The sequence below is a fragment of the Haliotis cracherodii genome, unplaced genomic scaffold (genome assembly GCF_022045235.1).
Source record: "Haliotis cracherodii isolate W230 unplaced genomic scaffold, xgHalCrac1.p SCAF_13, whole genome shotgun sequence".
Lineage (NCBI taxonomy): Eukaryota > Metazoa > Mollusca > Gastropoda > Lepetellida > Haliotidae > Haliotis > Haliotis cracherodii.
The window spans coordinates 11,427,580-11,455,379 of record NW_027266268.1 but is presented as its reverse complement, the minus strand read 5'-3'; the positions used below and the strand labels follow the sequence as shown (position 1 = coordinate 11,455,379).

At 38.5% G+C, this 27,800-nt stretch overlaps 1 protein-coding gene across 2 annotated transcripts in view; it reads left to right on the top strand.

Annotated features, from left to right (window-relative positions):
* LOC139459617 (CCN family member 2-like) overlaps positions 1 to 5,384 on the top strand; it is a 96,637-nt gene extending 91,253 nt beyond the window's left edge. For both annotated transcript variants that reach the window (XM_071241198.1, XM_071241197.1), the window contains exon 5: positions 53 to 5,384. In XM_071241198.1, coding sequence (XP_071097299.1) covers positions 53 to 334 — 282 coding nt within the window. In that variant the 3' untranslated portion in view covers positions 335 to 5,384. The remainder of the gene's footprint in view (positions 1 to 52) is intronic.
* Positions 5,385 to 27,800: the final 22,416 nt, after the last annotated feature.

Sequence of the window (27,800 nt, the reverse complement as noted above, 5' to 3'; positions counted from 1 at the left end):
ACCTCACCCCACACATTCTCATTTAAGTCTTTTATATCTTTGTTTATTTCAGGGCCGTAGAAAGTGTACACCGACAACGCGCAGTGGGCAGCGTTATAGAGTTGAGTACCAGGACTGCCGAAGCGTGAAAGAATTCAACATGAAATTTTGTACGAATTGTAAAAAAGACCGTTGTTGTTACCCTCAGAAAACCAGGACCAAGTTCGTTGAATTCGAATGTAGTGCTGGCCGACGAGAAATAATGAACTTCATGTGGATCAAGAAGTGTGCATGTGACCGAGAATGTTACATTCCAAACAAGAAGAAGCGTCATATTTGGGACATGCGGCATTGAAGAAGATTAAAATGACAAATGTAACCACACGCAAATGATAATTTCGAACATATGTGAAAACAATCCAGAAACAACTACTGAGACATGACATGTGCAGAATGCAAACTTTTCAGTAAGCCCAAACTCTTGGAACCAGATTCCCCGTGGCATAGTACCAACATCCCTAGAACTAAACTGGTGGGAATCGACAACTGATCAATACAATGAGGTATTTCAAACAAAGCAGACTGGGAAAATCTCAGAGGATTCGTTTACTTAAAGACGTTGATGAATAATAAGAGGCCTAATGGAGTTTGGTCAATATCTTGTGATAATCTGGAGTGAAACCAGTCATGTATAGGAATGGTCCTCTGTTTATATTGCAAACTATTACAGTGCCTGAAAATAACGGACCCCAGCATGTTCGTACAGCAAATTGCTTAATAACAGAGACAAAGTTTGCTGATATCACCCTGACGAAGCTGCTCACGGAACATTATTGATGAGTCGGCCCGTAACAGCTTTACAGACTTCAAAGAAGTGTGTTGTTAAAACGCAAGCACGTTTTAACAAAAAACCTTATGACGAAATAATCACAAAATATGATCGATCCATGGAACCTGTCTCATTCTCCAGTTGCACTCAAACGGTTAACGTTGGCGGTAAGATAGAGATGTCAATAGCGATTTCGACAGTGAAATATAATGACAGCGGTTCCAAAATTGCTTGGAACACGAATATGAGGGCCAAGTTAAGGGGACTAACGTTGGGTTCTAACGTACGTAGTACGCAAAGAAGCCACACAGTTCTTTAGCGTAACTTATAAAACCAAATAGGCTGACCTTTACAGTGTTAAGGCAATTGTATTGCAATCTTGGCAGGTACGACAGGAACTATATGGAAACAGAAGAGTAATTTTTTTTAAATGATGAAGTAGTTACAGTGAAGCCTACGAATACAAACCCGCTAACCATTTTGTTGGGAGCGTCTTTAAACAACCAAAAGAACATCAGTCATTGAGTCGCTGAACTAGAAATTGGTTAATCCGGAACATTTTACGGGGAGCGGTACAATCTGGATTAACGATGTTTCACTGTGTGATCATATGTGTACATATTCGTGTATTGAGTTACTCCAAGTCAGACATCAAAACTGTCACATTTCAAACACTGAGTTTGTTGAATGTATGGAACAACTTGGATCCTTTCGCATTAAGACATGATCAGATTGTGACCCATCGCCAATCCTGGCGTCGACCAACCATTTAATATTCCGGGTTGTGGTGGTGGGAGGGTTTTGGAGGAGTGGTTAGGATAACAGGGATTTGTTGGTCACTGTCATGTTTTTCACATTGTGTAAAAATATGTCAAAATCTTTTTTTCGAAGTATTTTCTGGAACAAAGCATTTTTTCACAAGAACCCCACAGTCCCTACCCGGAATTAAAACTCTCTGTCCCTCGCCTGCTTTTGACAAATTTATCATGCAAACTATTGCGTGATACCCAGGGTGTAGTTTAAGATAATGTTTTGACGCTAAAACATGTTATCATTAGCTGCTATGCCTTGAAGATAGATATCGATCACCTAGTTTCAGATATAAGCACTCATAATGCTAACGAGTGGTTCCTGGGGTCGACAAGTCCATCTGTGTTTAGATGTGTGTGAGTCATACATCAGACAGTAAATCTACCAACAGAGTCAATGTTAATCATTTCCCTACTGACCCTTGGCATTCAATGAAAATGTTGACGCTGATTAAAGATTGGCATGTTAAACAAGACTTAGACGTTTCATAATTGCCTCATTATCTCATTTTGGCCCAAGCACGAATTGGGCTTTCTTCTCAAATTCAAAATATGCCAAAAGCACTTGTGTAAAATGCACAGTTGGAATTCTTGTAATCTGAAAGTGAAACTCGGAATAACCCCAAGGAATTTGTTTCACGAGACAATTTTATAATAACATTTACTGCTACTATCACATGTATATATGAATATTTTAGCATTTATATTTAGTGATTCCATGAGTGATAATGGTTGAGAAGGCGAAAAGGCGACAACCGATTATGTTGTACCTGACCCTTAATTTTACAATACGTTTGACACTGAAATGCTATCTCTGTAAATACACACAAGAATGGTAACGGCATATTATGTTGTTTGTAAAGTTTGGAGAAGGAACATATTATAGATTTGTGGAAACTATTTATGTATTGATATATATATTTATCTGTTTGTTACTGCAGCTATCACCGTGTGCAATCATAACACAATGTGGAAAGATCGTAACAATATGCGTGTTTTGCTCTATTGAATAAACCACGAGAGGAGCAGGGTACCTCGTTGTCATTAAATGACTGCGATTATGTTTCAGCGTGATGAATTAACCGATGATACGATGTACAATGTTTTGGAAGCATGAATTTCCATTTGGCCCTCCAAACTATTGTCTTTATGTTTGGTTCGAGAAAACTTTTTCGCCCCAAGTATGGTGTTCAGGAAATACATAATATGACTTTGTTGCCGGGCTCGTCTAGTTAGCAGATTATACTGCTTTGTTGCAATGTGTTTATCGTACAATGGATTGTTTATGTTATGGAATGGTTTTGTCGCTGTGTTATTATTTACAGATTAAAATTTAAAAAATGCAGCAAAGAGGGTTTGGTGATCCTGGCACAGTCAAGCTGGTTTAGCTCATCATCAGCTCAGGGCCTTTGCCCCCTCTACACGCAGCCCAGACAGCGAATGGGATCTTTCCTAGGAAGCGCTGCCTAGTCAAACCCCTCCAGAACTTTTCGGAGAATGTGAAAACTCCCCAACACTGCAGCCTTCTGCATTACCCAGATTGTCAGAAGGGCTGTATTCCTGGTAGCAGACCCGGGAACTCTCCCAATGTCAGTCAACGGATTGGGAGGTACCAAACCTATGGCACCGAGGACAATGGGGAGTCGAAAAATTTGGTACTTGGGATGCACGCGTGACATTTCGAAAGCGAGGTCCGCATATTTGCAATGTTTGTCTCAATCTTGTCAATCACATTAGTGTCAAAAGGGACAGAAAATTAAATGATATAAATGATTTCATTGGATTTAGCGAAAAGGACAAGATCAGGTTTGTTGGCTTGGATACGTCTGAGACTGTAAAAGGGCCTATTCCAAAGAATGTTGTACTTATCAGTTTCCATGACGCCCTCTACATATTCCGGGTCGTACCATGGATGGACCTCTGTGTCAAAACCACAAGCATGGCGAAGACAGCTATAACATGATCGAGCTTCACCATCATGTCGCTTAAGATACTGTGGGCATCCATTGACACTGTGGTGGACAGTCTCTTTAACTTAATTACATAATCTACATTACATATTTACATTTTGATGCAAAATCACACATTGACTGTTTCGAGTGGGAAGTGACTGGTCCTGAGCAGCAAACACAAAGCCTTCTATTTCACTTTTCAGGCCACCCGACTTCATCCAAGCGAAGGACTCCTCGGGATCGCTTACCTTCTCAACATACTGTACATTAAATCGATGCAGTGGTCGCTCAGAGAGTCTCTCTTAGAAAACCTGACAGGGCCGATTTGATATGGCACTTCGATTGGTTGACACTCATTTCTGTACCGTCCAGCAGTACAGAACCATCAACAAAATTAACAATGACATTGAGATTATGTCCATTATTATTATTATTATTATTATTATTATTATTATTGTAAATTTGATTTTCAAATTTAATTTTTTTTTTGGTGAAAGAGGAGATGTCATCATAGATTACTCGATCACATGTATATGTATATTATGTTTGAAACTTAGTATGGCTACCTTTACAAACGCATGATCAACCGTGTCAATATATTATTGACTAACATTATGACTATATATTAGAGTTATATTTAAAGAAATGACGAGTCAAACAGACAACATACGTCTGTATCTATGTTAATAATGAGGAAAGATGAGCTTTTGTCTAGTTTTCGTTGACTAAAGAATTGATTACATGCCATGCACACAGGTAACTTCGCCTAAGTCTAATAGTCATTTGTCCAAGTTTGTTTGTATTGTCATTTGACACAATAACTATAAACGTTGACAAAATAATCGCATTAGGAGGTCAATAGATTTCTTTTTCCAGCCTTTCCGAATCTGCGATGTTTTAGAAAGCATTCACATACTATTTGAAATGACATTTTGTGCGACAAACAGATTTATTTGTTATGTCTGATGTCATTTATGCCATTTGATTGAATCCTGATGACATCAAATGTTTGCCTCTATCAGATATATTGCAACAACTCGCATACAAATGTGGATATTGCTTACTGAAAACTTTAACAGCAGTTATGTACATAACGTTCACATGCCCATTATATATAGCGTTTAATGTAACAGTTCGTTACTATTTGTATGCTGTTATGTTGTTAGATTTAAAACATATGTATTTTTGTTTGAAAATGTAATAACATTCCATTTATTTTTATACTTATCCCATGACCTTTCACCCACTGGTAAATTTATCTCCTACTGAAAAGGTATTAATTTGACCTTTAATGTGAGATTTTCAAATCCAGCTGACTACAAAAGGGTAGTAAATCAATTACATTTTATTGCAACTTAATATGGGATAATTCATAACATGGTATGGTTCTTTTGTTTTGATATAAAATCATGCTTTAGGGATAAACCCATTTGTTCATTTATACATTTTGATATTGAACAAGTTTGTTTTTCGTTATTAACACATTATTGACCGTCATGAAAGCATGGTGACCAAAACGAAGAATAGGTTATTGCACGTAAGACTAGAAAAAAATTGTTTGGGGAATTGAAACATTCTGGTCATATATTCCAGTGTGCCCATCGTATTTGCAGTGATGACTCATATCCTTAATACACACGGAGTTGTATACTTCATCGTATACAAAAGTTTCATGGCAGAATAAAGTATGTATTCTCCACTGAGAGAGATGCCTTCATATATCTATGTTGATCCTGTGTGTTATGAAAAACCCATCCACAATAACACGCTGTACGTTGTATCATGCATATGATATACTGTCTGAGTGATATACAATAAAACCATCTCGCTTACTCTGTTTTTATGGTATGTTACTGGCTACGAGGATATGAGCATGAACATCGAGTCATATTAGCACTACGCCAATATCATTTTTGAATTGAATTTCATCCCTGCCTTTAATTGGAGAACCCAAGTTGAAATCAGTAACCATTTCAAATCCATATGAAAAATGATCACGTTGTTGCAGTTCGAGTAAAGGTTGGTAGTCCATCACGAACTTGGTCAATACCTTCAAATACTACATCTGAACGTATTTGTTATTTCTGTTCATGCGAGCAATGAATGTAGTCGCTCGCAGTCACCACGTGATGGATATTTCTAGTTTTCGTTTGTTGGTTTGGTATTTAACCCCGCACGTAGCAATATTATTCCAGCTATATGACGGCGGTCTGTAAATAATCGAGTCTTAGCCAGACAGTCCAGTGGTTGACATCATGAGCATCGATCCACGAAATTGGGATACGATGACATGCTTCAACCAAGTCGCACTATCACCTTTTACGACAAGCATGGTTTGCTGAAGACCTTATCTACCCCGGATCTTCTTTCAAGAAAAGATCTAAAACTTAATGTTCGCTACAATAATGTATCTCAATAAATATCCTAAACAATTGGCCAAGCAGCGTGAAGAGTTGGAGGTAAAGGGACCGACTGTAAATATGAAATACTAGTATGTATACAAGATGTGTTCTTTCCTACAATAATAAAGCAGGTGTTTGTTGTCACGTGTGTCATGTGTTCTCGGATTGATTAGATGTGACAAAGACATGTAGTTCCTTCACACTACGAAAATATACATCCTTTGCGAATGATTTAGTTTGCAGTATGTTACCACGTCATGTTAAATGTCAGTTAAACACCAATAATGCAAATGAATGGTTGACAAATCACCAAGATAAAGTGCATTCTCTGCAGCCGTCGGAATGTTTACTACCTTACAATACATTTCGTGTCGTAATGAAACGCGGATGACGTCATGTTGTATTGATTGCTTCTATGCGACTTCACGTACGACGTCTTTTTACAACTGTCGAAGAGGACCCCACTGACGTAAATGACAACATGCGAAAAACTACCGATAAATCGATGATTATCTGGGAATTAATATTGCCAAATAATATATTATCTTGGCATCCACGCTGATATCAGCTACACAATTACAGTAAACCTTAATGAATAGGTCATCTGTTGATACGATTTCCTACCGCGGTCGACCTTCATCGGCCAGTGAAAACAGATACATAAAACCAATCATATACATACACACATTTGTGATTTGAATTCTTTTTATTTTGTTTTCATGATTTTTCATGAGGAAAATAAGATGTTTTTCGTTTCCGGAGAAGAACTAAAAAAACGTTAAGATTTCTTGTTGAAACTTGCTATATAGACCAGATTAGTGGTGAACTGGTTCCTTTGATGATTTGGGAATTTTTTCAATGTTTTCATGATGAATTCACCGATGTCGTGTGGCAATACACCGCCTGATGTTCAAGTACTCAAAACTCTATTGCTACATCGATGAATTCACCAGTGTCGTGTGGCATTACACCGCCTGATGTTCAAGAACTTAAGACTTTATTGTAATATCGATGAATTCATCAGTGTCGTGTATGTCGTGTGGCAATACATCGCCTGATGTTCAAGTACTCAAGACTCTATTGTAATATCGATGAATTCATCAGTGTCGTGTATGTCGTGTGGCAATACACCACCTGTTGTTCAAATACTCAAGAACCTATTGCTACATCGATGATTTCATCGGTGTCATGTATGACATGTGGCAATACACCGCCTGATGTTCAAGTACACAACAAATATATAATATTATTTTCAATTGCTACATCGATGAGTCTTGTATCGCGTGTGGCAATAAGCCCTCTGAAGTTTAAACACAAGTTGTATTGCTACATTGATATAATTAATAAATGTGCTGAATCGCGTCTGGGAATTAACAATTATTAAACAAATTTAGCATAAATTAATCAGTACAGTTACGACATACTTCATTCTCGTGTGGCAGTACACCATCTGATATCCATATACACCACAAATAAACTGGGTCATACAGCTCAACGTTGTACAGGTGACCATTTATTTGTATGTATTCAGCCAGCCCTTATGCTGCTTGCATTTTCAGGAATCTTAGAACCTTTGACACGGCACTCTGTCAACGGGTTGGGAGAGTGGATCAAGTACATATTGAGTTTGGATAATTGGGGTTATCTATTCTTCCTCACGAGACCAGCTCCGAGACAGCAGAATCTTTGAAGTGGAGAAATGTCTATTCTTGGTGTGCAGCCATATCCATCAGGTCTCCGTGCGTCGGTAAGTCATGTCGGTACTTCTTTCGTAAGTACTTCTGCCCCAAGGTGTAAATTTAGTAACAAGAGTGAAAGTAGAATGTGAAGATGAAAGGTGATTTCGTCAAAATGCGTTTCGTTGATTAAACCAGAAAGTAGAGAATTACAATTAGAACATGACAAGATTAGAATCAGTTGATAGCATCGACAGATTGAACTTTCCATGTGTGAATATGTGAAGCATGTAGTCGTCCTTTGTCTCAAGATAAACATTATAAATCGTCCAAAGAATAACAGTGTGCAAGTTGTGATTCACCAGTATGTCAGTAACATCGAGGTGTGTCTGCTCATTTTTGGAATTTAATGTTAGTGACATGGGTATCATGAGTGTCTTTGCCAACAGTGTCCTTTGTTGGCATCAGTAGCTCTGGGTAGAACCGGCTTTTGTGACACAATTTAATTACAAAAATGTTAGGAATACCGCTATTCAGATAATTAATAAAGTTGATTGACATTGTTTAATGAAATGAATTAGTGTGATGTAACTTACCCGTGAAGACACGGAGTAGAATATGTCTTCAGCAACCCATGCTTGCCGTAAAAGGCAACTATGCTTGTCGTAAGAGGCGACTAACGGGATCGGGAGGCAAGGCTCGACATGGTTGATGCATGAGATCGTATCCCAATTTCGGATAAATAAATTTGTCTCGTTTATTTGGAGACGTTGAACAAAAAACAAAGAACAAAAGTTAAGTAAACATTTTAGAACCGCAACACGTACTTATTTATCGGGCCTAGTGACTTTCTCCAAGACATTTTGATTATATATATGCCTTCAAGTATGTGTCCACTTTTTTCCTTATTTCTTCTCTCATGGGTTAAATACATTTTTTTATATTACTCTGTCTCTTCGCTACTATTTTACCGGATTTGACAAAGAAATTACAAACGTTATCAAAATGTTACTAGGCTGAAACCAGTCACAAAAACCCTGCAAAGGTAAGAAACAAAACACAACTAATTTACCGAATCGTATACATCACTATCGAATAACCATAATTTGTTTGCTTCATATTTAGCCACCATGAAACAAGGGTGCATAATTTCTTTGGCCCGGCAATGTATTTGCACGATGTTGGTGATAGTCCAGTCTCGTGTTAACAATACAAAAAAGAATATTCCAGAAACAAAATGAAATAAATGTGTATTACGTTTGCTTTTTATAAATCGTGTGTTATTCCGGGGTTCTAACACTGACAAATAACATTGTTTTTTTTACTGTTCTCAACGCTGCTATTGCAATTGATTTTCAAAACATTGTGCAGTAAATCATCGACAACATGACGATGAACGGATTACATCCAGTCTAGTGCCTACGTAGTTTGGATATAAATACTTCGCAATATGTTCTCATTAAAACATTGCGCAGTTTTATGTTATCGAAAAACGTCTGTTTCCAAATCCCAAATTAGATATGGATATCGCAAAGATATCAAGGAAAAGAACATGTGTCTTTTTTATAGCCATCAGCAATCTGAGGAAATCTTTATCACATCATTTACCCAAAGTGACCATGTTATCGGATAAATAGGTTGTACAACGTGAGTAATTGTAGCGTCTGCTTCCGAACTCCTGCCGCCAAAGTAGAAATTGAAATGTCTACTAACAAAACAGGAACTCATAGCTTTGCAATTACCCCCCATTTAATCAGCTCGACCGTTGACAGTTTCGATCATCGATATTGTTCATTTGGATCTATTGTAACCACTTTGTCTATAGACAAGTATGGTTATTTGGTCATCATGTTGACAGACCAATTAGAACTCCTGGGTGGTTCTGGGTGTAGCATCATTGAGGGCGTAACAAGCACATTTGCTTTCATTTCATGAAATTAATGATGTTGTAGTGTTGTCTTGCCCCTGAACAATGGCCCTAACGGGATGAGCCATTGAGTCTGTAGAGTGACTCCCTATGCTACAGTGTATCCAGGAGGCTTCGGATGGCCATTAGAGCCCGATTGTATTAGCTTCAGAGACATTGGATTTTAAAGGGAAACCTGTGATGAATACTTGTGATCACCTGCGCCTACGAGTTGGTGTGGTAGTGTATAACATGTTTGACCAGAAGTCTTCAAACTTAACAACTTCGTAAATTGTACAGTGTGGAGAAATGAATAAATGAATATGAGGCTTTGACGTGACAGGCGAACTTCAGGGCTTCCTCGTCGACCCAACGTAGGGTATCGGCAATCATATCTAAACAGAGATGAGACATAGCCTTCAACACCTCAAATCTCTCTTTCTCTCTCTCTCTCTTTCTCTCTCTCTCTCTCCCTCTCTCTCTCTCTCTCTCACTCACACATACACACACACACACACACACACACACACAACCGTGTTTATACGTTGCCCATAAGTGCAATAATAATTTCACCTCAGTGTTCAGATGGTCGTCTTTTGTGGTACAACTGAAACACGTATATCAAAACCATGCAACAGAGGAACGGGTCTTTCCGACGTGGGTCAAAGCTTCATAAGGAGAGTGTATATCACTACGACCCGTTCTTCCTGAATGGGTATGAATTCACCCGATATTGTCATTTGGAACATCTGTTACCTGAAACCTGGCCCGCTCTCGTCCTACAAAGGAAACCGAGATTTAATACTCGCTACTCTAGACACTCGGGCTATTGACGAATCTATCAAATACGTGTAAACTGGTAATTGTCAAAGCAATCTCCACTATACAAAATTGCCTGGTTCGATTAGTTACGATCGAACTTGTATTATGTGCTTCTGGCCATTGGCATGCGCTGATAATTGCTGAAATATGGTCGTCGTTAGATTTGTTCCTCGGGCAGAATAATTGAGATTAATGGGAATACGATATAAAGAGTAAATATGTGCATATTATACGTTATAATGATATAGTCATTCAATAAACTGCGTCGTTCGTCGTTTGTAAATTGTTTTACTATTCGATGTGAAACTTCACTGTTTATATAGTGTCGAGTATTTGCATGTTTCCAAAAGTCATTGGTTCAATTCTTCCATAATTCATTTTATTTGTAATGTGTATTGCGTATACGTCGAATCTTCAAACATAATTGTCCAGGTGTAAAGGCATTGAAAGAGTTCATTGATGGTTTGAGTAAATATCTATTCTAATTCCATATTAAATCAATTCAATAATTTGGAAACAAGATTAGATTAAAAAAGGCAATGCCTTGATAGTATTCATATTTAATGTCGTTCACAACAGACAAAACAAAATAACAGTTATATTTACGAATCACTTCAGTGTCAGAGATGTCCTCTGCAAAATGGGTAAGCGTGTTCTACCATACAAATAGTAGCCATCGTATTAGCGCGTGAGTGAGTATGGATATACGCTTTTAGTGTTATGCCAACAATATACCGCCAGGTAGGTGTACACTAGATGCGAGTTTTAGACATAAATGTATGTCTCGTGAAAATGGACGAACATCGTAGTGTCTTGGAAAGCTTACGTTTTAATCCCGCTGATCTGTGTTAAGTAATGCATAAGTAATGCAACCGATAAATCATTATTTGATAATAACAGAAACTATGAGTAGAGTTCGCCTCTCTTTCCATATCGATTCTTCATTTGATGTCACAATATTGCATCCATATCAGAAGTGGGTTCACATGGCAATATCAAGCAGTTATCTCTTTGTTGAAATTGCTGACATGTCTGTAATGATCTATTGAATCTAGGCATTGCCGGTGAGTCATGTATGTTTGTTTGATGCTTAACGCCGGTGAATCATGTGAGCTGCATGAAAGCATTTAAATATGGCTGCATCATTTCAAAGTTACTAACGTAAATGTCAACAGAATCGTTTCGCTTAACATCTTAACTTTTAGTAGGAGTCTTGCACGCTTTAACACATTTTGTCTTAGGTTTATTCCGTTACAGCAGCTAAGAAAAATAACAAATATTGGGTACTGTCTTCAGGACAATTTATTGAAACAAAAATCACAATGTGGTGTTTGAACATCACTCAGCATGACTGAATGTGCTGTAGAGGTTTATAAACATACTTCGGTCTCATGGAACCTAGCACCTAGCTGATAACCAACGTCTGACACTGAAATAACTTTCTGTAAAAAGGGCTATTCTAGAATAAGATACTGATGTTATCAAGGAACATGGCAGTGATCGTCCATTGTCAAGGGTCTTTATCGAAACACCTTGGCTCCATTTCAGTTCCAAGTATGTCCATCTTCTGAAGCTAACATGACATCTGGTTGACAGGAGATACACAAGTCTCCATTACTGATCTGTCTAGGGAGATGATTTAGTCCGTTTTCTGATATTTTATCCTGGAACTTTCCGAGAAGTCATGCTTGATCAGATAAAAGGGAGGTGGATCACGGCTATTGATTCATGCTTGTTGTGTTCCTTGGGATTCGAAATGTTATAGCCTAACGACAAACTTCGACTTCGACAAAAAGGAAACACAACCTAAATCACACAGTGTATGTTGTTACATTGTTTATGCAGCAACATATATCTCAAACTAATTTACTCGATTACATTTTTTCAGTAACGAATATATGTCAGTTACCATTGTTTGTTGTTTAAATAGCACTCGGCAACAGTGCAGGTATATGACGGCTTTTGTATCATGTAGGTTGAGTTTATGTATGTTAATCTTCGTTAATGCATCGATACACGTTGCTTTATGGCTGGGTTAATGCAGATGCGACGTTACATTTTAACTCACTCACTGATGCATCGATACATGTAATAACATTATTATACAATGCATCGATACATGGAATGACACTATTACACAGTGCATGGATACTTGAAATAACACTAACATTCAATGAGTCTTTAGATACAAAACAACTTAATGACGACACATTCATAACATCCTGTTGGTGTTTCTGAATTGTCAAAAAATTGTTAATGTATCGACATGTATATTTCTCATCCAAAACTGGCTTCCACGGGAAATATCCTGTGCTTATCATTTCAGTTAAGGCAATGCCCTTTGCAAAACTGGTGAACATGTCCTGCCATACTGCAAGCTGCCATCGTATTAGCGAGAAAGTAAATGTGGTTTTACGCCGCTTTTAGCGCTATTCCAAGTGTTACAATGTCATTGTGGTGACGTGTACATCAGCTGGGGATTTCACGCATACTTGTATGTACCGAGCAAATGGAAGAACTAAATAATGTCATGCGTTTTCATCCCGCTGATGTGCCACGGCGTTAAGCAGCATTGGCTTCTCCTAAGTCATGCATGTGCAACAGATACGTCATTATTTGATGTTCAAACTGACAGAAACAATGAGGAGAGTTCGCCTTTGTTTTCTTATCCGCTCTTCATTTGATGTCACAATATTGCATCAATATCAGACGTGGGTTCACATGGTAATATTTGGCAATGGTTGGTTTGTTTGTTTGTTGTTTAACGCCGCACTCAGTAATATTCCAGCTCTATGACGGCAGTCTGTAAATAATCGAGTCAGGACCAAACAATTCAGTGATTGACATTGTGAGCATCGCTCCACGCAATTGGGATACTGTGACATGCATCAACCAATTGCAGTAAGCGAGCCTGACAACCCGATCCAGTTAGTCGCCTCTAACGACAATGGGTTGCTAAAGACCTATTCTACCCCGGATCTTCACGGGTCTATTTGGCAATGGAATGTTATCTCATTGTTGAAATGGGTAACATGTCTGTAATGATTCATTGAATATTGGAGTTGCCTTTGAGTCATGTATGTTTGTTTAATGTTTAACAATTGCGAGTCATGTAAGCTGCACGAAAGCATTTAAACATGGCCGGAATACACTACTATTCATTTTTTCAAAATTACAAACGTAAATGCCAAAAGAATAGTTTCGGTTAAAATGTTAACTTTTGAAGGAATCCATTACGTTTTAACACATGGTGTTTTTACATTCATTTCTTCGCAGCAGCTAAGAAAAAAGCACAAGACACTGCCTTCGGGACAATTTATTCACACAAAAATCTATAAGCGGTCTTTATACAACGCTTCAAAATGTCCCTCAGAACGATTGCATCACCTTTACAGCTCAAGAACGTAAGGTTAAAAACATACTCCGGTCTCATGGAACCTAGCACCACTAAGCTAATCATCAACCAACTTCTGACACTAAAATAACTTTCTTTAAAAAAGGCTATTTGCTACAATACAGTCATCTGGGATAAGATACTGATGTTATCAAGGAATATGGCAGTAATCGTCCATTTGCAAGGGTCTTTATCGAAACATCTTGGCTCCATTTCAATTCCAAGTATGTCCATCCTCTGAAGCTAACATGACATCTGGTTGACAGGAGATACACAAGTCACCATTACTGATCTGACTACAGAGATGATTTAGTCCCTTTTCTGATATTTCATCCTGGGACTTTTCAAGAAGTCATGCTTGATCAGATAAAAGGGAAGTTGATCCCGTGTATTGATTTATTGGGTTCCTTAGAGTAAGCCTACGGAATTGACTTATCACAAAAGGAAACACAACCCAAATCAACACAGTATGTCTTGGAACGGTGTTAATACAACGACATACATCAAAAACTAATTTAATCGATACGCCTTTTTGCAACAACTAATGTCAATATGCACTGTTTGATTGTTGTATAACAAATATTCGACAACAGTGCAGGTATATGACGACTTTCGTATCATGTAGGTTGAGTTTTGGAATACATTGATCAATGTGTAATAACATAATAATGCAATGAATCGATATATTTAGTAACACTATTCTACATTGATCATGAGTCTTGTTATATGATACAGAACAACTTAAGCAAATATCTTCATAATATCATGCATCAGCAAAATATTCATTCCTATTGTCCGTGTTTATGCTTGGTTCGTTTATTGTTACTGGATTTACATATATGTAAAATACAATACTGGCTTCCACATGAGATATTGCTAGGATGAGATCAAGCGATATATCTTAGTAGATATTGCTACAATAAAGAGTTTTAAACTCGTATCGACTTTATTTGACATGTGTAATATCAAAGGAAACCCGAGTGAGATTCTCTCTATGTGTTTGAATAGGGCATTATTATAATATTCATATCAATGTTCCGACCTAAACTTACAAATTCCATTCCAGATATCACGCATGTCCCTCAAAACATTAAAAAGTTCCAACACCGTTTCTTAGGTCGTTTAAGAGTTTGTCCGTGTTATAAACATTAGCATTGGATGTTTAGCAAGACATACCACAGGGCAAAAGTTGTCATTCGTATTCTTTATTCAAGTGAAGTTGATTGTGCAAAAACGAACTTAACAACTAGATTACTGTTATAAACACGGCCATCCCTGACAAACAGACAAGTGATATGTCTTTGCGTCCTACATGTATGTGTAATTGTACACAGTTATCGAGTAAAGAATGTGCTCTTGTGGCATTGTGGATAGCATTGATTAGCTTTACGGAGACGAGAAGCTTTGAGAGATGTAATATTCCGGCCCATATTGACATCGATTGTTTAGACGGAAATACTGATAGCCCTACGGGGATATTTCCTGCTCATGTATATTCACCTGTATTGCTGCTTGTGAGTGTATGTACACAAAGCAGGCGTCTTACTAACGTACTCATTGAACTTACCAGACATCTGGTATTCTTCTTTGTCAGTGAGGCATAGGAGCTGGTATTACCAGAGGGTATTGATACTGGGTGCGTTTGTCTGATCACATGTAATATTTATCACAATGAAATATAAATGGTAACAACATGTATGTTAAAATGAAAACTATGATCCCATTTGATATAATACGGTGGGATGGGGGTGGTGGGGGCGGGGGTGGGGGGGGGGGGGGGGGGGGGGGGGGGGGTTGGTGCAGTCCAGAGGAGTTGCATTGCGTATCATCGTGGGTTCTATTCCTACTTCCCCTTGATTATGTTTCTGGGTTGATCAAACCCGTGCTATTGGGTTTCACGAAAGTGGTAAACGTCTTATACATGCATCACTTTGGGCTTTCCACCCACATCATGCTGAAACGCCATGATATAACTGGAACACTGCTCACAGCGGTGGTAACAAAACTCACTATATCATATGGTTAGATAATGATTTACTGAGTTGCGGTTTATTGTACTTGTAGCTCGTTAAGTTTGAAAAAGAGACACGAGTTAGATAAGAATATACGTGTATACTATTGCTTATTTGACATGGTTAATTTGCAATTGTGTTTAATTGATATTCGTCGTACTGGTTGTCATACGACAAACATTATGAAAGGGACTTTCTATGAACATGCATTATTATCTTAAATGGTTCAGGAACGTGCATGACCTTTACCAGTCAACATCGGCGACTGATGTACTTGGCATCAATTAGTACGGTCGGGCAGCCATTCTGACTTGGCTGATGCCATTTTATCATGGATTCGTCTTAATGTTCTTCACGATTTATCTAGTCCAGAATAGCTTGTCTTCAAGTCGCAGCTGGAATACTGCTTACTGCGGCTTTGAAAAATATCCACTCACTGACACATCCAAAATGCATCTCGTAATATTCCAGTTATTGGAAGCTGATTGAACAGCGCAGCGTTTGACGATGAAAAACAGCAAGCAGTGAATGTCGCATGCGATTGTATAGAGTACATGTACATGTGTAAGGTGTAACCCTTGCTTTTCCAGTGATCCATATCCGGTGATAATGTTCACCGCTATTTTGCCTTTGGAATCTCTTTCGCCGGATAATCCAAACTGGTTATGATGCAGCGTTGACGTTAATCGTATACCATACAATATTACACATGCACACATTAACAAAACCTGCATTGTATCGATCTCTTTCATCCTTCACTAGGGGCGGTCGGGTAGCCTAGCGGTTAAAGCGTTCGCTTGTCGCGCCGAAGACCCTGGTTCGATTCCCGACATGGGTACAATGTGTGAAGCTCATTTCCGGTGTCCCCCGCCGTGATATTGCTAGAATATTGCCAAAAGCGGCGTAAAATCAAACTCACTCACTCATCCTTCATTATAATAACAGGAAAATACATGTATAACGAGTGAGTGAGTGGTTTCGTTATCACGGCGCTTTTATTAAATATCCAGCAACGTCACGGCTTGGGAATACAAGGTATGGTCAACTATGAGTAGGTTTAGAATATATTGAGATCCTTGACATTCGCGTTTCTAATATACTACTTTAAGTAGTGAACCACCCTTCGACTATGGTGTAATAGATTTAAACATATTCATTCACAAGTGAACGGGATTAGGGGGACAAGTTATTTCAACATATTGCCCTGTCGCTGGCATATACAAATTGCACAATTTCAAAATTCAATAAATATACATACAACACTGTAGAAGAGAAACACAATTCTGATAGAATGAGTGTGAGTGAGTTGGGTTTAACGCCGCTTTTAACATTATTCCAGTTAAATCACGGCGTGTCAGCTTAATGTGGGAGGAAAGCCCGAAGTGATGCAGGTCTCAGACGTTTACCACTTCGGTGAAACCCACGAGCACGGGTATGGTGCTGACAAACCTAGAAACATAATCGGGGTGAACCTGGATTCGAACCCACAATCATAGGTTTCTGGCGTGTCCAGGGTACGCAACTCTGCACAGCGAATCGCGGCGCCTTGGACGACTGGGCCACCTGTGCCCTCCGGATAGAAAGACAGGGGTAAAGAGTGAAACAGAACTAAAGAACGAGAGAAATGCATTGGTTGAACAGTTCTTTTTACAAATATTTTAGTAGTACATACTAGTATAATTATAATGTTGGACTATAGCTTCATTACCAACGTGATCTGATCATGAATTGCCGTATAACGGTAGGTTTGCATCACAAGTTTGTTAAGAACAATATGTTCAAAGCTGGGAAACATAATTAACGCTGATAACTAAACAGTGTACATTCCATGAGATAAAGATATATTTACATGTATTTGAACCTGTACAGTTCGGGGGATCTTCTAAATCAATTCTATAGAAATAATAATTCAGTTGCCATGAATCTGAGTTCTGCTTTTAAGATATTTATTTCCAGTTTCCACAAGCTTACTACGCAGGTGACGTACAGTAGGGTGGGGCTTTTGTAAATGATTATTAAAACATGAAATCGTGTGATGTATTTTGTGGCATTCACGACATAAAACACAACACAAAGGCAAACATTGCATGCAAAACCATGAATAATAAAGAGGGGAATATTTCAAGTACCGGTACATTTTGTACCGGATTATGTATCAGCACAAGTTAACTTGATTGAAACGTTTGAAGTCAAACTCAAAACACCTCAGCATTTCTCCACAGAACGCCCGTTACATCCACGTCTTTTCTATTCCAACCATTACCACTTTCTAACTATTGAAATATGCATATCCAAATCGCGCCTAGTGTATAAAATTGGACACATTGCGTGCGAATCCGAGTGCTTAATATTCGTCCTATCTCTCCACTTGTCACATTAGTGTGCAACCCTTTAATTAGATTTAAGAAGTCAACATGTTAATGGTTGAATAACGCTGCAAATATACACCTGTTGTCCTTTGAGGGCATCAACATCATGAATGATTGAGCATATGAGCCACAATATCTCTGATTGAACCGCCATTGATGTGCTCAAACAGTGTGTCCCCTGGGCCTCGGTTAACACATGCTACAAACATGTTCGGTGTATGCTCCATCTATGGGATTTTCGTGTGAGATCGTCAATAAAAGGATCACATTAACATGGTGTTATGTTACTTGACTCATAAGAGACCTCTTCTCCAGCAAATATTCAAATTATATGTTTGGGATGAAATCACAGTTAAGTTGAAGGTTTTAGGAAAGGTGTCAATGTGCCTTTTGCTATACATGTCATGCATGTTCATCATGGCCACAGAGTGCAACACAGAAGGCTTTGGATAAATACAGGTGACACTTTATACAAGTCCTGCGGCACAGTTACCTAAGTCGTCGCATGTCACTATGAGGAGTTACGTCCCCTAATTGTGGAGGAACCTGCCGATAGTGGATTGCAATCAGATATTTGCACCTGCTCACCATTTTCAATTTGTTTTCATGCTCGCTGGTTTCAATAAAATGAGAGAGAGAGTGTCATGTACTTAGATGAGAGAGAGAGAGAGAGAGAGAGAGAGAGAGAGAGAGAGAGAGAGAGAGAGAGAGAGAGAGAGAGAGAGAGAGAGAGAATGTAGCACTCACAGGTTCAGACTTATATGCGACTTTCATGCCGGACATTGTATTCCTAATTGTTCACATTGTGTTTTCATTAGTTTCCTTGTGTCGCTGCCATTCTTATTTCAGCTATCTCTTTGTCAAAAAATGCAATTATTTGACTTTAGCAAATTTGGGAGAGTTCAGCAATTCAACCACTTGTTCTCTGTACAGCTAAACTCGTCACGTGCCATGACAGGTGCAGGATACTCCATCACCCTGATTAGAGGTTGTGACGATATACTTCGTAACGATTGTAAAGATATTATATTATTAAATGAATCACTTAACCGAAACCTGAGAAAGTTGACGCTTGACCTTTTTCATATTATCTGAATCTAGTAACGTATATCCACATGTTGTTTTGTGTCAACACAAGACAATACACATTCAACTAAAACTGGGTCTCACTTCACGAAACGATCGATAGTAGCACTGGGGCTGAAGTTTAACATATATTTAAGATTCGGCCACAGTAAATACGTTCTTCAAGCATATCCTGGTAGAAATTGCATTTCATCATTTGATCCATTAACATGTGAGTGAATGAGTATGTTTGTACGCAGCTTTAGCAATATTCCATCAATAGCATAGCTAGGCTTCACACTTGTTGGGAGTCGAATCTGAAATTCGAAAAAACAATCAAAGGTTCTTTGCACACCCATGAGACCCTACAAACTGCTCGAAGAATAGCGGCTTCATGGATAATTGGGTACCATGTGTAGCATCGCACCAGTCCTTGGCGCTTTAACCAGCAGGTTTCCCCACCACCGAGTGTACACATTTCTAACCATTGCTGATTATAAAATGATTAAACAGTGACGTTCCAGTAATATATTCCTTCAGCATCCTAGCATCCTTTGTTGATGGTTGGGTCTACAAACAGTAAGAGCCTTGACTAGAGAGTATAGTTCTTGATATTTCGTTGAAACGTTTGGCCAAACCAAACTACACTGAATGAGAAAAGACCGCATGTTCCTGAATTTGAAATTTGCAAACAAGGCAATTTGTATTTTAAACTTAAATTAACATGCCCAGACAGAAATCAGTTTTCCAAAATGTTCCACAATACTTCAATACACAGAATTTCAGGAGCCACCGACCACTAATACGCACACCATCTCATACCAGTTGTTCACTACTTGGAACGTGTTACAGAACGTGGACTTGGAACCTTAATATATTGCCATGATAAAACTTCCACTATGTGTTGCTGCCAAGCTCTTCATTCTGCTACAAACCTGTAAGTCATATAATCACGGTGACGACTGTATTGTTGACAGTTACAACCTTCATCCGTGATTAAAATATTGACCAAAATTTCACGAGCAAGCTCCTACTAATTGGGTTGACAACTTTAACATGTCGACGAATATCGTATGGTAATATTTGTCGCAAGTAAAAGGAATTCACGACTTCCTTTTGATTTTCTGCTTGGATTGGCAAATTCAAAATGGGAATTTGGTCAAGAAGTTTAACTGTAGGTTCAGGTATGTCGATGATCCGATATCGTTCAATTATGACCATTTCCCTTCCAATGATGTACCCGACTGAACTAGAAATGAACGATACAAGTGAGACTGCATCATCTGTTATAAATTTACATCTGTGCAAAAAGATTCAGTGTGACAAATCCATCACAAGACCTTCTGACAAGTAGGATGACTTCAACTTTCCAGTTGTCAAGTTTTTTATATCGAGCAATATTCAAGCAGCTATGTCTGCAGGAGTCTGCATTTCTTATGGTTGTGAAAATGTTTGTGTCGATTTGTTGTATTTAATGGGTAATCAATTCATAACAAGATTTGATCAGCTTGTCTTGTGGTAACAGAGCGATGTCGTGAGTGAGTGGGTATTGGTTTCCTCCCGTTTTAGGAATATGCAAACAACGCATTGTTGCCGGACACCAGACATGTTGGGAATTTAAACACAGACGTGAAACACAAATGCTGACACCACAAGGTACCCTACCAATGTCAATGGAGATACCACAAAAGAAGAAAAGATCAATTAAATTGTCAGTTTTGAACATAACATAGATAGGTTTACTCTGTGTGTGTCCGTGTCACGAACAATGAATCTTAAAGGTACATCGATTGTGGCAGCACAAACCATTAGAATAACGATTCATTGACGTTTTGTGATACAAGACTGTTTGCTTTCATTGCATTCTTCTTGTTTCATCACACAAAAATTAAATAGAAACGTGTACATTTCATCTCACGTTCAATTAAACAAATATATTGCCATGCAGGTGTACACTGGCTGGGGGCAAGTACCTATAAACAACAGCAAAGACCATAAGCCATGTAAAAAATTAAATGTGTTGATGAAACTCGGTTGCTGAAAATCGAAATAACGTCTGTGTGTCTATTTTTGTCGTTGTAGTTTTCTTTAAATTCAAGGACGATAAATAGACGTGTGTTTTAAGGGATTTTATCCTTTCGTTTCTGCGTACGGAATTAAACACACAGAAAAGCCCCGATAGTGTGACATACCATTGGTTCGTTCATGTAGTTAAATCATTTGGAGTTAATTGATGCGTGAGAATGGTGTTTTCATTGTGTATTTGCTATTACATTGCTGAGGTGTGGGAGGTCCGGATAGATGCTTGCAAAACATATTTGGACTCCGGTTTATGAAATGGATGTCCTGAAAAGATAATCATGTATTTCAGAGAAATAAACATGTCATATTCACATGATTTGGATAAAAGAGGAGTTATCTGTGGGCAGATTTCAACCATTCTATCAGAGAAATATGCATGTCATATTCACATGATTGAATGAATTGAGATTTCTCTGTGGGCCGGATTGAACCAATCTTTCAGAGAAATACACATGTCATATTCACATGATTTGGATAGAAGGAGAGTCATCTGTGGGCAGATTTCAATCATTCTTTCAGTGAAATAACCATGTCATATTCACATGATTGGCGACCAGTGAAGAACAAGGGTAGAATAAGTCATCAGCAACCCATGGCCATGCTTGCCGTAAACGGCGACTTACGGGATCACTTGCTGACTTGGTTGATGAATGTCATCGATCTTTACTGTGTGGATCGTTGCTCATGATGTCAATCACTGGATTGTCTGGTCCAGACTCGATTATTTTACAGACCGCCGTCATATAGCTGGAATATTGCTGAGTGCGGCTTTAAACAACAAACAAACAAACACATGATTGGATAAACGGAGATTTATCTGTGGGCAGGATTGAACGATCAGGGCAAAAACAAACTCAGTATCAGTAAAATATTGTGTAACCATTAAGGGTTCAAATAAAAAAACAGTATTCGACTGTAAAACAATAGAAATAAGAACATTACCTTTGAAGCCTGAAAAAGATGCAACTGTGAAGTAAGTTGTAACAATTACAAAGATCAAACGTATCCTGAAATTCAAGCAATACACTTTTTTTCAATCAATTTAGCAAACGCTGCCCATCGCGCTTTACCTGGGGCATGTTTAGCCGATTAGGTAGTGAAACAAACTGACGATTTAGTCTGTCTAAATATTGACTTATGGAAATTAATTTGTTTGAGACAATGTCACATTTGGGTTTGTAGTGGACATGAGATAGTTCAGAAGAATATGATTGAATTTCATAATCTTTTCATCTTCGATTTTTCAGTAACAGAGGCAATGGTCACGAATGAGGGTTGTTTAGGAAAGTTCAATGTGTCTTAAGCAAACACAAGTTTCACAAGCAAACACCGTCCATTCAAACCAGTATGACATAGGTGTACCTTCCATCGATTTGGTAGAGAGGGAGTGAATTGAGTTTGAGGTGCTTTGTTAGTTATGTCTTTGACCTATTCGTGTGTCATCTGAATTGGGAGAAAAGGGACGAAGGTCGCGAGGTTCACCAATTTTTTTGTGAAACCCACGACCATTGCTAAAACCATGCGGTACAATGGATCACAATCGGGACGAATCAGTTGTTTCAATTATGGTCGGTTGATCTCGATAGATAAGGGACGTCACTCTGTGCGGAGGACCACTGACAATGTTATCACCATAACTGTCACCATGAAGAATTCGTAAACTTTGCAATGTGTTCACTGTTGCACATCGGACATACAATACGCCGCCTGCAGTACTAGACAGACAGATAATCAAACTGTAGTGATACGTAAAATGAATTGGATCTTTTAGCCATGAAAACTGTTCTCTTCAAAGGATGTACGCAATCGCATCACCAAACACATCTGATATTACCTTCCTTTTATTGAACACAATCATCGTGTCTAAATACATTTAGTCTAAGCTACGCATAAAACGAAATCATTTGGCATGAGAACTCTTAAATCTTACCAAGCTGGAGAATGCTAACTTGATGTAATATTTCCGTCTGGGTGCGTATTTATGGCAGATTTACAAAACATGGTTTGATTGGTTTAGATTGATAGAGCAGGACAGTAGAGTGCTGTTCAAGTTCTGCTCTTGCAACTCGTTGCTGACACAAACACATCTCAGTTGACTGATATATCAGTTATTAAATACACTACCACAGTTGACTGTTATTTTCTCATTTCTTTACATGTATTCAGCAGTTAAAATTTAAAGCAGCACGTTATGACATGTGAGACACGACAACAATAACAAATTAATTAATAATCAATAATGGCTGAATTCGCGAACAACAGTTATGACATGATATTAATTGGTAAGGGGTATAAATGTTCTTCCCTTTTTGCCCACTGATAAGGTAATTATTATTAATTGCATTCTAGAGCTTAATTTCCTATTATATACAGCACGATATTGCATCTTACACCACACGTAACGTTGATATATTCCATGACATGCAAAGGTGATTTTAGATGTATATTTTATATATAATAAATATTCAACAGATGGCACACATGGAAGGTGATGGTAATCTGTTCTCAATATATTGAATGGAGTCCAAAAGTGACTGACATCGTCGTCCCGAGGAATTCGAAGCAATCAGATCCCGAATAGTGGCCTGGGGAAAGCACACACTCATCACTAAACCAAACTTGTCTCCATCGCAGTTGTGGCTTGACTATGTGAGGTGAGGTGAGGTGAAATGGGGTTTCACGTCGCGTCTAGGATAATTGCACTTATATAGCAACGTGCATGCACGTGTGTGTGTGTGTGTATGTGTGTGTGTGTGTGGCTGCTTGTACTTGTCCACACTGAAGCCGATTTATAGTGCTAGCTCACTGAGATACCATGGCGCAGTTTAACATGAATACCCCACTTAGACACAGCATACTGACTCCGAGCCGTCCAGTTCTTGTAAGCGCCTTAATGCCGAGCGCCAAACAGGGTAACAACAAGTACAATTTTTGTAACGTCTTTTGGTATGACGTGGCCGGGGATCGAATCCCGGACCTTCCGCTATCTGGGCGGACGCTCTACCACTAGACCATGGAGGCGGTCCTAGACTCTGTGACCTAGACACCATTGACATCGCAGCCGACCGTCGTGACAACCCGAAGTGGTTGTCTAGCGCGAATACCTTCAGAGCGGAAACAATTCCTCACTATCTGGGCTGATACCCCTGGTATTGTCGTAGTTGTAGAGGTGGATGTGGTGGTTCTTTCAATAAGTTAAGTAGCCGTTTGAATCTGTCCTATTCTCTTGTAGTGATGCATGTACGTGGTCGACCGGATTTCTTACTGTGTGTCTGGTAAAGCACAGTCCAGAGTCTTGTGATGGTGTTGCAAGATTGTGGAACAAGCAAGACAAAAACGGGCGCAATGCGGTACCGACACATCTTGGCTGAGCAGGACAGTAATGTTGTCGACAGCTCATCAAACATTCTGCACTTCGTTCTGTTGAATTCCCTGTTTCAAAGAATCATGTATGTTGTAATAACATTCGGTCAATTGGTATGCTCATATGTTATGTTTTGTACTATGCTAGTACTGTTATTGTTCTTACTTAAATGTATGTTGACATATAGTATTCAGTCATATTCTTACCATCATACATGTTACATCGTAATATTTTATACAAGCATTAGTTGTTATAATATTAAAATTTTCGCAACCCAAATGTGCTTGTTAGTAAGTTACCATAGTATTCAGACAATTGTATATGTCAGGTATCATAGCATTGATTCATGATCATTGTTAAACCTAAATGTACACGACAGGAATTGGGCCCTTTTCAAGGTTACAAAAGGGGGTACGGGTGGCCCAGTCGTCTACGGCGTCGCGATTCGCTGTGCAGATTTGCGTCCATTGGGCACGCCAGAAACCTATGATCGTGGGTTCGATTTGGTTGGTTGGTTTGTTTGTTGTTTTTCGCCGCATTCAGCACTATTCCAGCTATTCCAAAAAGACGGCGGTCTGTAAATAATCGATCCTGGACCAAACAATCCAGTGATTGATATCATGAGCATCGATCCACGACCACCCGATCCCGTTAGTCGCCTCTTACGACAGGCATAATCGCATTTTACGGCAAGCATGGGTTGCTGAAGAGCTATTCTACCACTGATCTTCACGGGTGTCGTGGGTTCGAATCCCGGTTCGGTGAAAGCAACGAGCACGGTTATGGTGATGACAAACCTAGAAACATAATCCCGGCGAATCGTAGGTTCGACTCCTCGTTCGCTTCGATTATGTTTCCAGGTTTGTCAGCACCAAACCCGTGCTTGTGGGTTTCACCGAAGTGGTAAACGTCCGAGACCTGCATCACTTCGGGCTTTCCTCCCACATAAAGCTGACACGCCGTGATATAACTGGAATAGTGTTAAAAGCGGCGTAACAACCCAACTTACTCACTCAAAGGTACGAAACGTGCTACGTCCACTCCTAACGTGGACAATGATAGTATGATTAAACGCCATGTTCATAACCACGCTGCTATTCATCATACAATCATCAATCTATTCTGTGTATCCTTTTGGACACAATTGGTAGTTAACATATAAAGAGTTTTTAAAAATGGTTCATTTGATCAGTACAGTTGAAAGAATTTCGCCCCAGTCTCCATCTCATGATCTAAAGATGTCCAAATTGACTGATTATATCGACGTTGAAAGGAAACCTGAGAAACAAATCGAATGAGATCTGCTATTTGCTTAAACACTTCAGGTTAAATGATGTATTGCAACTTGAAGGCAGGGAAGGTGGCAATTATATCCTTTTCACCCGAACACAGTGGTATTTGCTGTTTGCACAGTGGATTTGAGATCTAATCATTACTGAGTGCTTTAAGTCTCCCCCTTTGGTATAACAGTATCAAAGAATTCAGTATTAGCGAACCGATCAAACAACATACCGATTGTTACATGAATGATGTTAAATATAGTAATAGCCAAACCTTACAAGCGTGTAAAATCTAGATTGTATTGTTTTTATGACGAAATGGTTACTGTTGGTTTGGACAGACAGACAGACAATAGTTTATTAACGTCTCAATCCTGTACATACATAAAACAGCTTTATACAACTTGACATAGATAAAATGTACAGAACCATTCAATAGAATTATGAGAGACGAATTATCACAGAATTTATACATAAATGATATAAAGATGATATAGTAAAAAGTTATCCATATAAAAGATGTTTTCTACGATTAAGAATTAAAAAGCAGACTTTGGAACGGCATGAATCATAACAAAGGGGATTACCAAAGAAAGTCTACCAACCTTAAATAGGAGCTTGGACAATCATGGAAGTAGAGCCCCGAAGAGAGAGAATCTAGGAAATCCGAGAGACGGTAATGGCTTTGTTCGTCCTTAATGTCTGTTATCATCATAAAATGCAAGGGAATTAAAAACTGCCTACGGCATCAACCCTATCCAAGTGAAATGTCACATGTCGCTTTTTTGTATTTACAAACAGAAAATATATTGACACAAAATGTACACGTTGATGTTAATCGTTATTATATTGAGACAACAAAACGTAATAGAAACGAAATATTGTTTTTCCTTGTACACAAATTATACCTTTAATATTGCCGAATAACTGTCTCGAAAGTGGGAACAATGTGTCACCGCCGTGATATTGCGAGAATATTGCTAAGTGCACTCACTCACTAAGTCTTACATTGTCAAGAAGCCAACGACAATGATGTAGGGGGAATGAGCAGCATAATAATACTGAGGTAAACCCTGAGGTATTGTCCATTCCTCTTTTCTACTGAATTCCAAAGACATCCGTCCAAAGAGTGATATCTCTGTCTAAAGATTAACCATGCTCATTTTTACAACTATATTTAAAGAAGGACGTTCTGTGTGTTCCCAAAACGTATCTGAGACAAGTGAAATAATTACATCTCGGAAACTCAATCAATGTGCTTGAATATTTTCCAAATTTAGAACGATAAACAAGACGTAGTACAATGCTGTCAAAACGTTTTCATTGTCCATGATCACACACAACACCAAGATACGAAATGAAAAATTCTTTAATTGGTTCATGTGGCATTTGTCACAAACATGGTGACTGTAGATATATTTATGCAACATATCATGTCTGATGCAATTCCCTAATTTGAATTAAATGATATGTTCCCCTGTCAATGAACTTGAAAATATGTATTGTCACATGATTAAACTGAACCATATTCATAAAACTGCATACATTTATATACTTCTTATTGCTGCATGGGATTTTGAACAATCAATCACTTACATGTATGATTATGAAAAGGGTTTTGTCACTTTATTCGAATCTGAAAGAACAACAGAAAGAGAAAATGGCATATTGCATAAATGTAAATAATAAATGCTCTGAAGAATCAGTTTGAATTTAGCTGATGAGGGAGATGATAACGTTATGGTTTTGACGCTAAATAACAGAGACGGTGTCTTTTGTCGAAACTCATTTGGATAAGGAATTTGGAAACTAAACTACGCAATAAAGGCAACGAGAAAGTAGTTTTTGGTATTTATTGC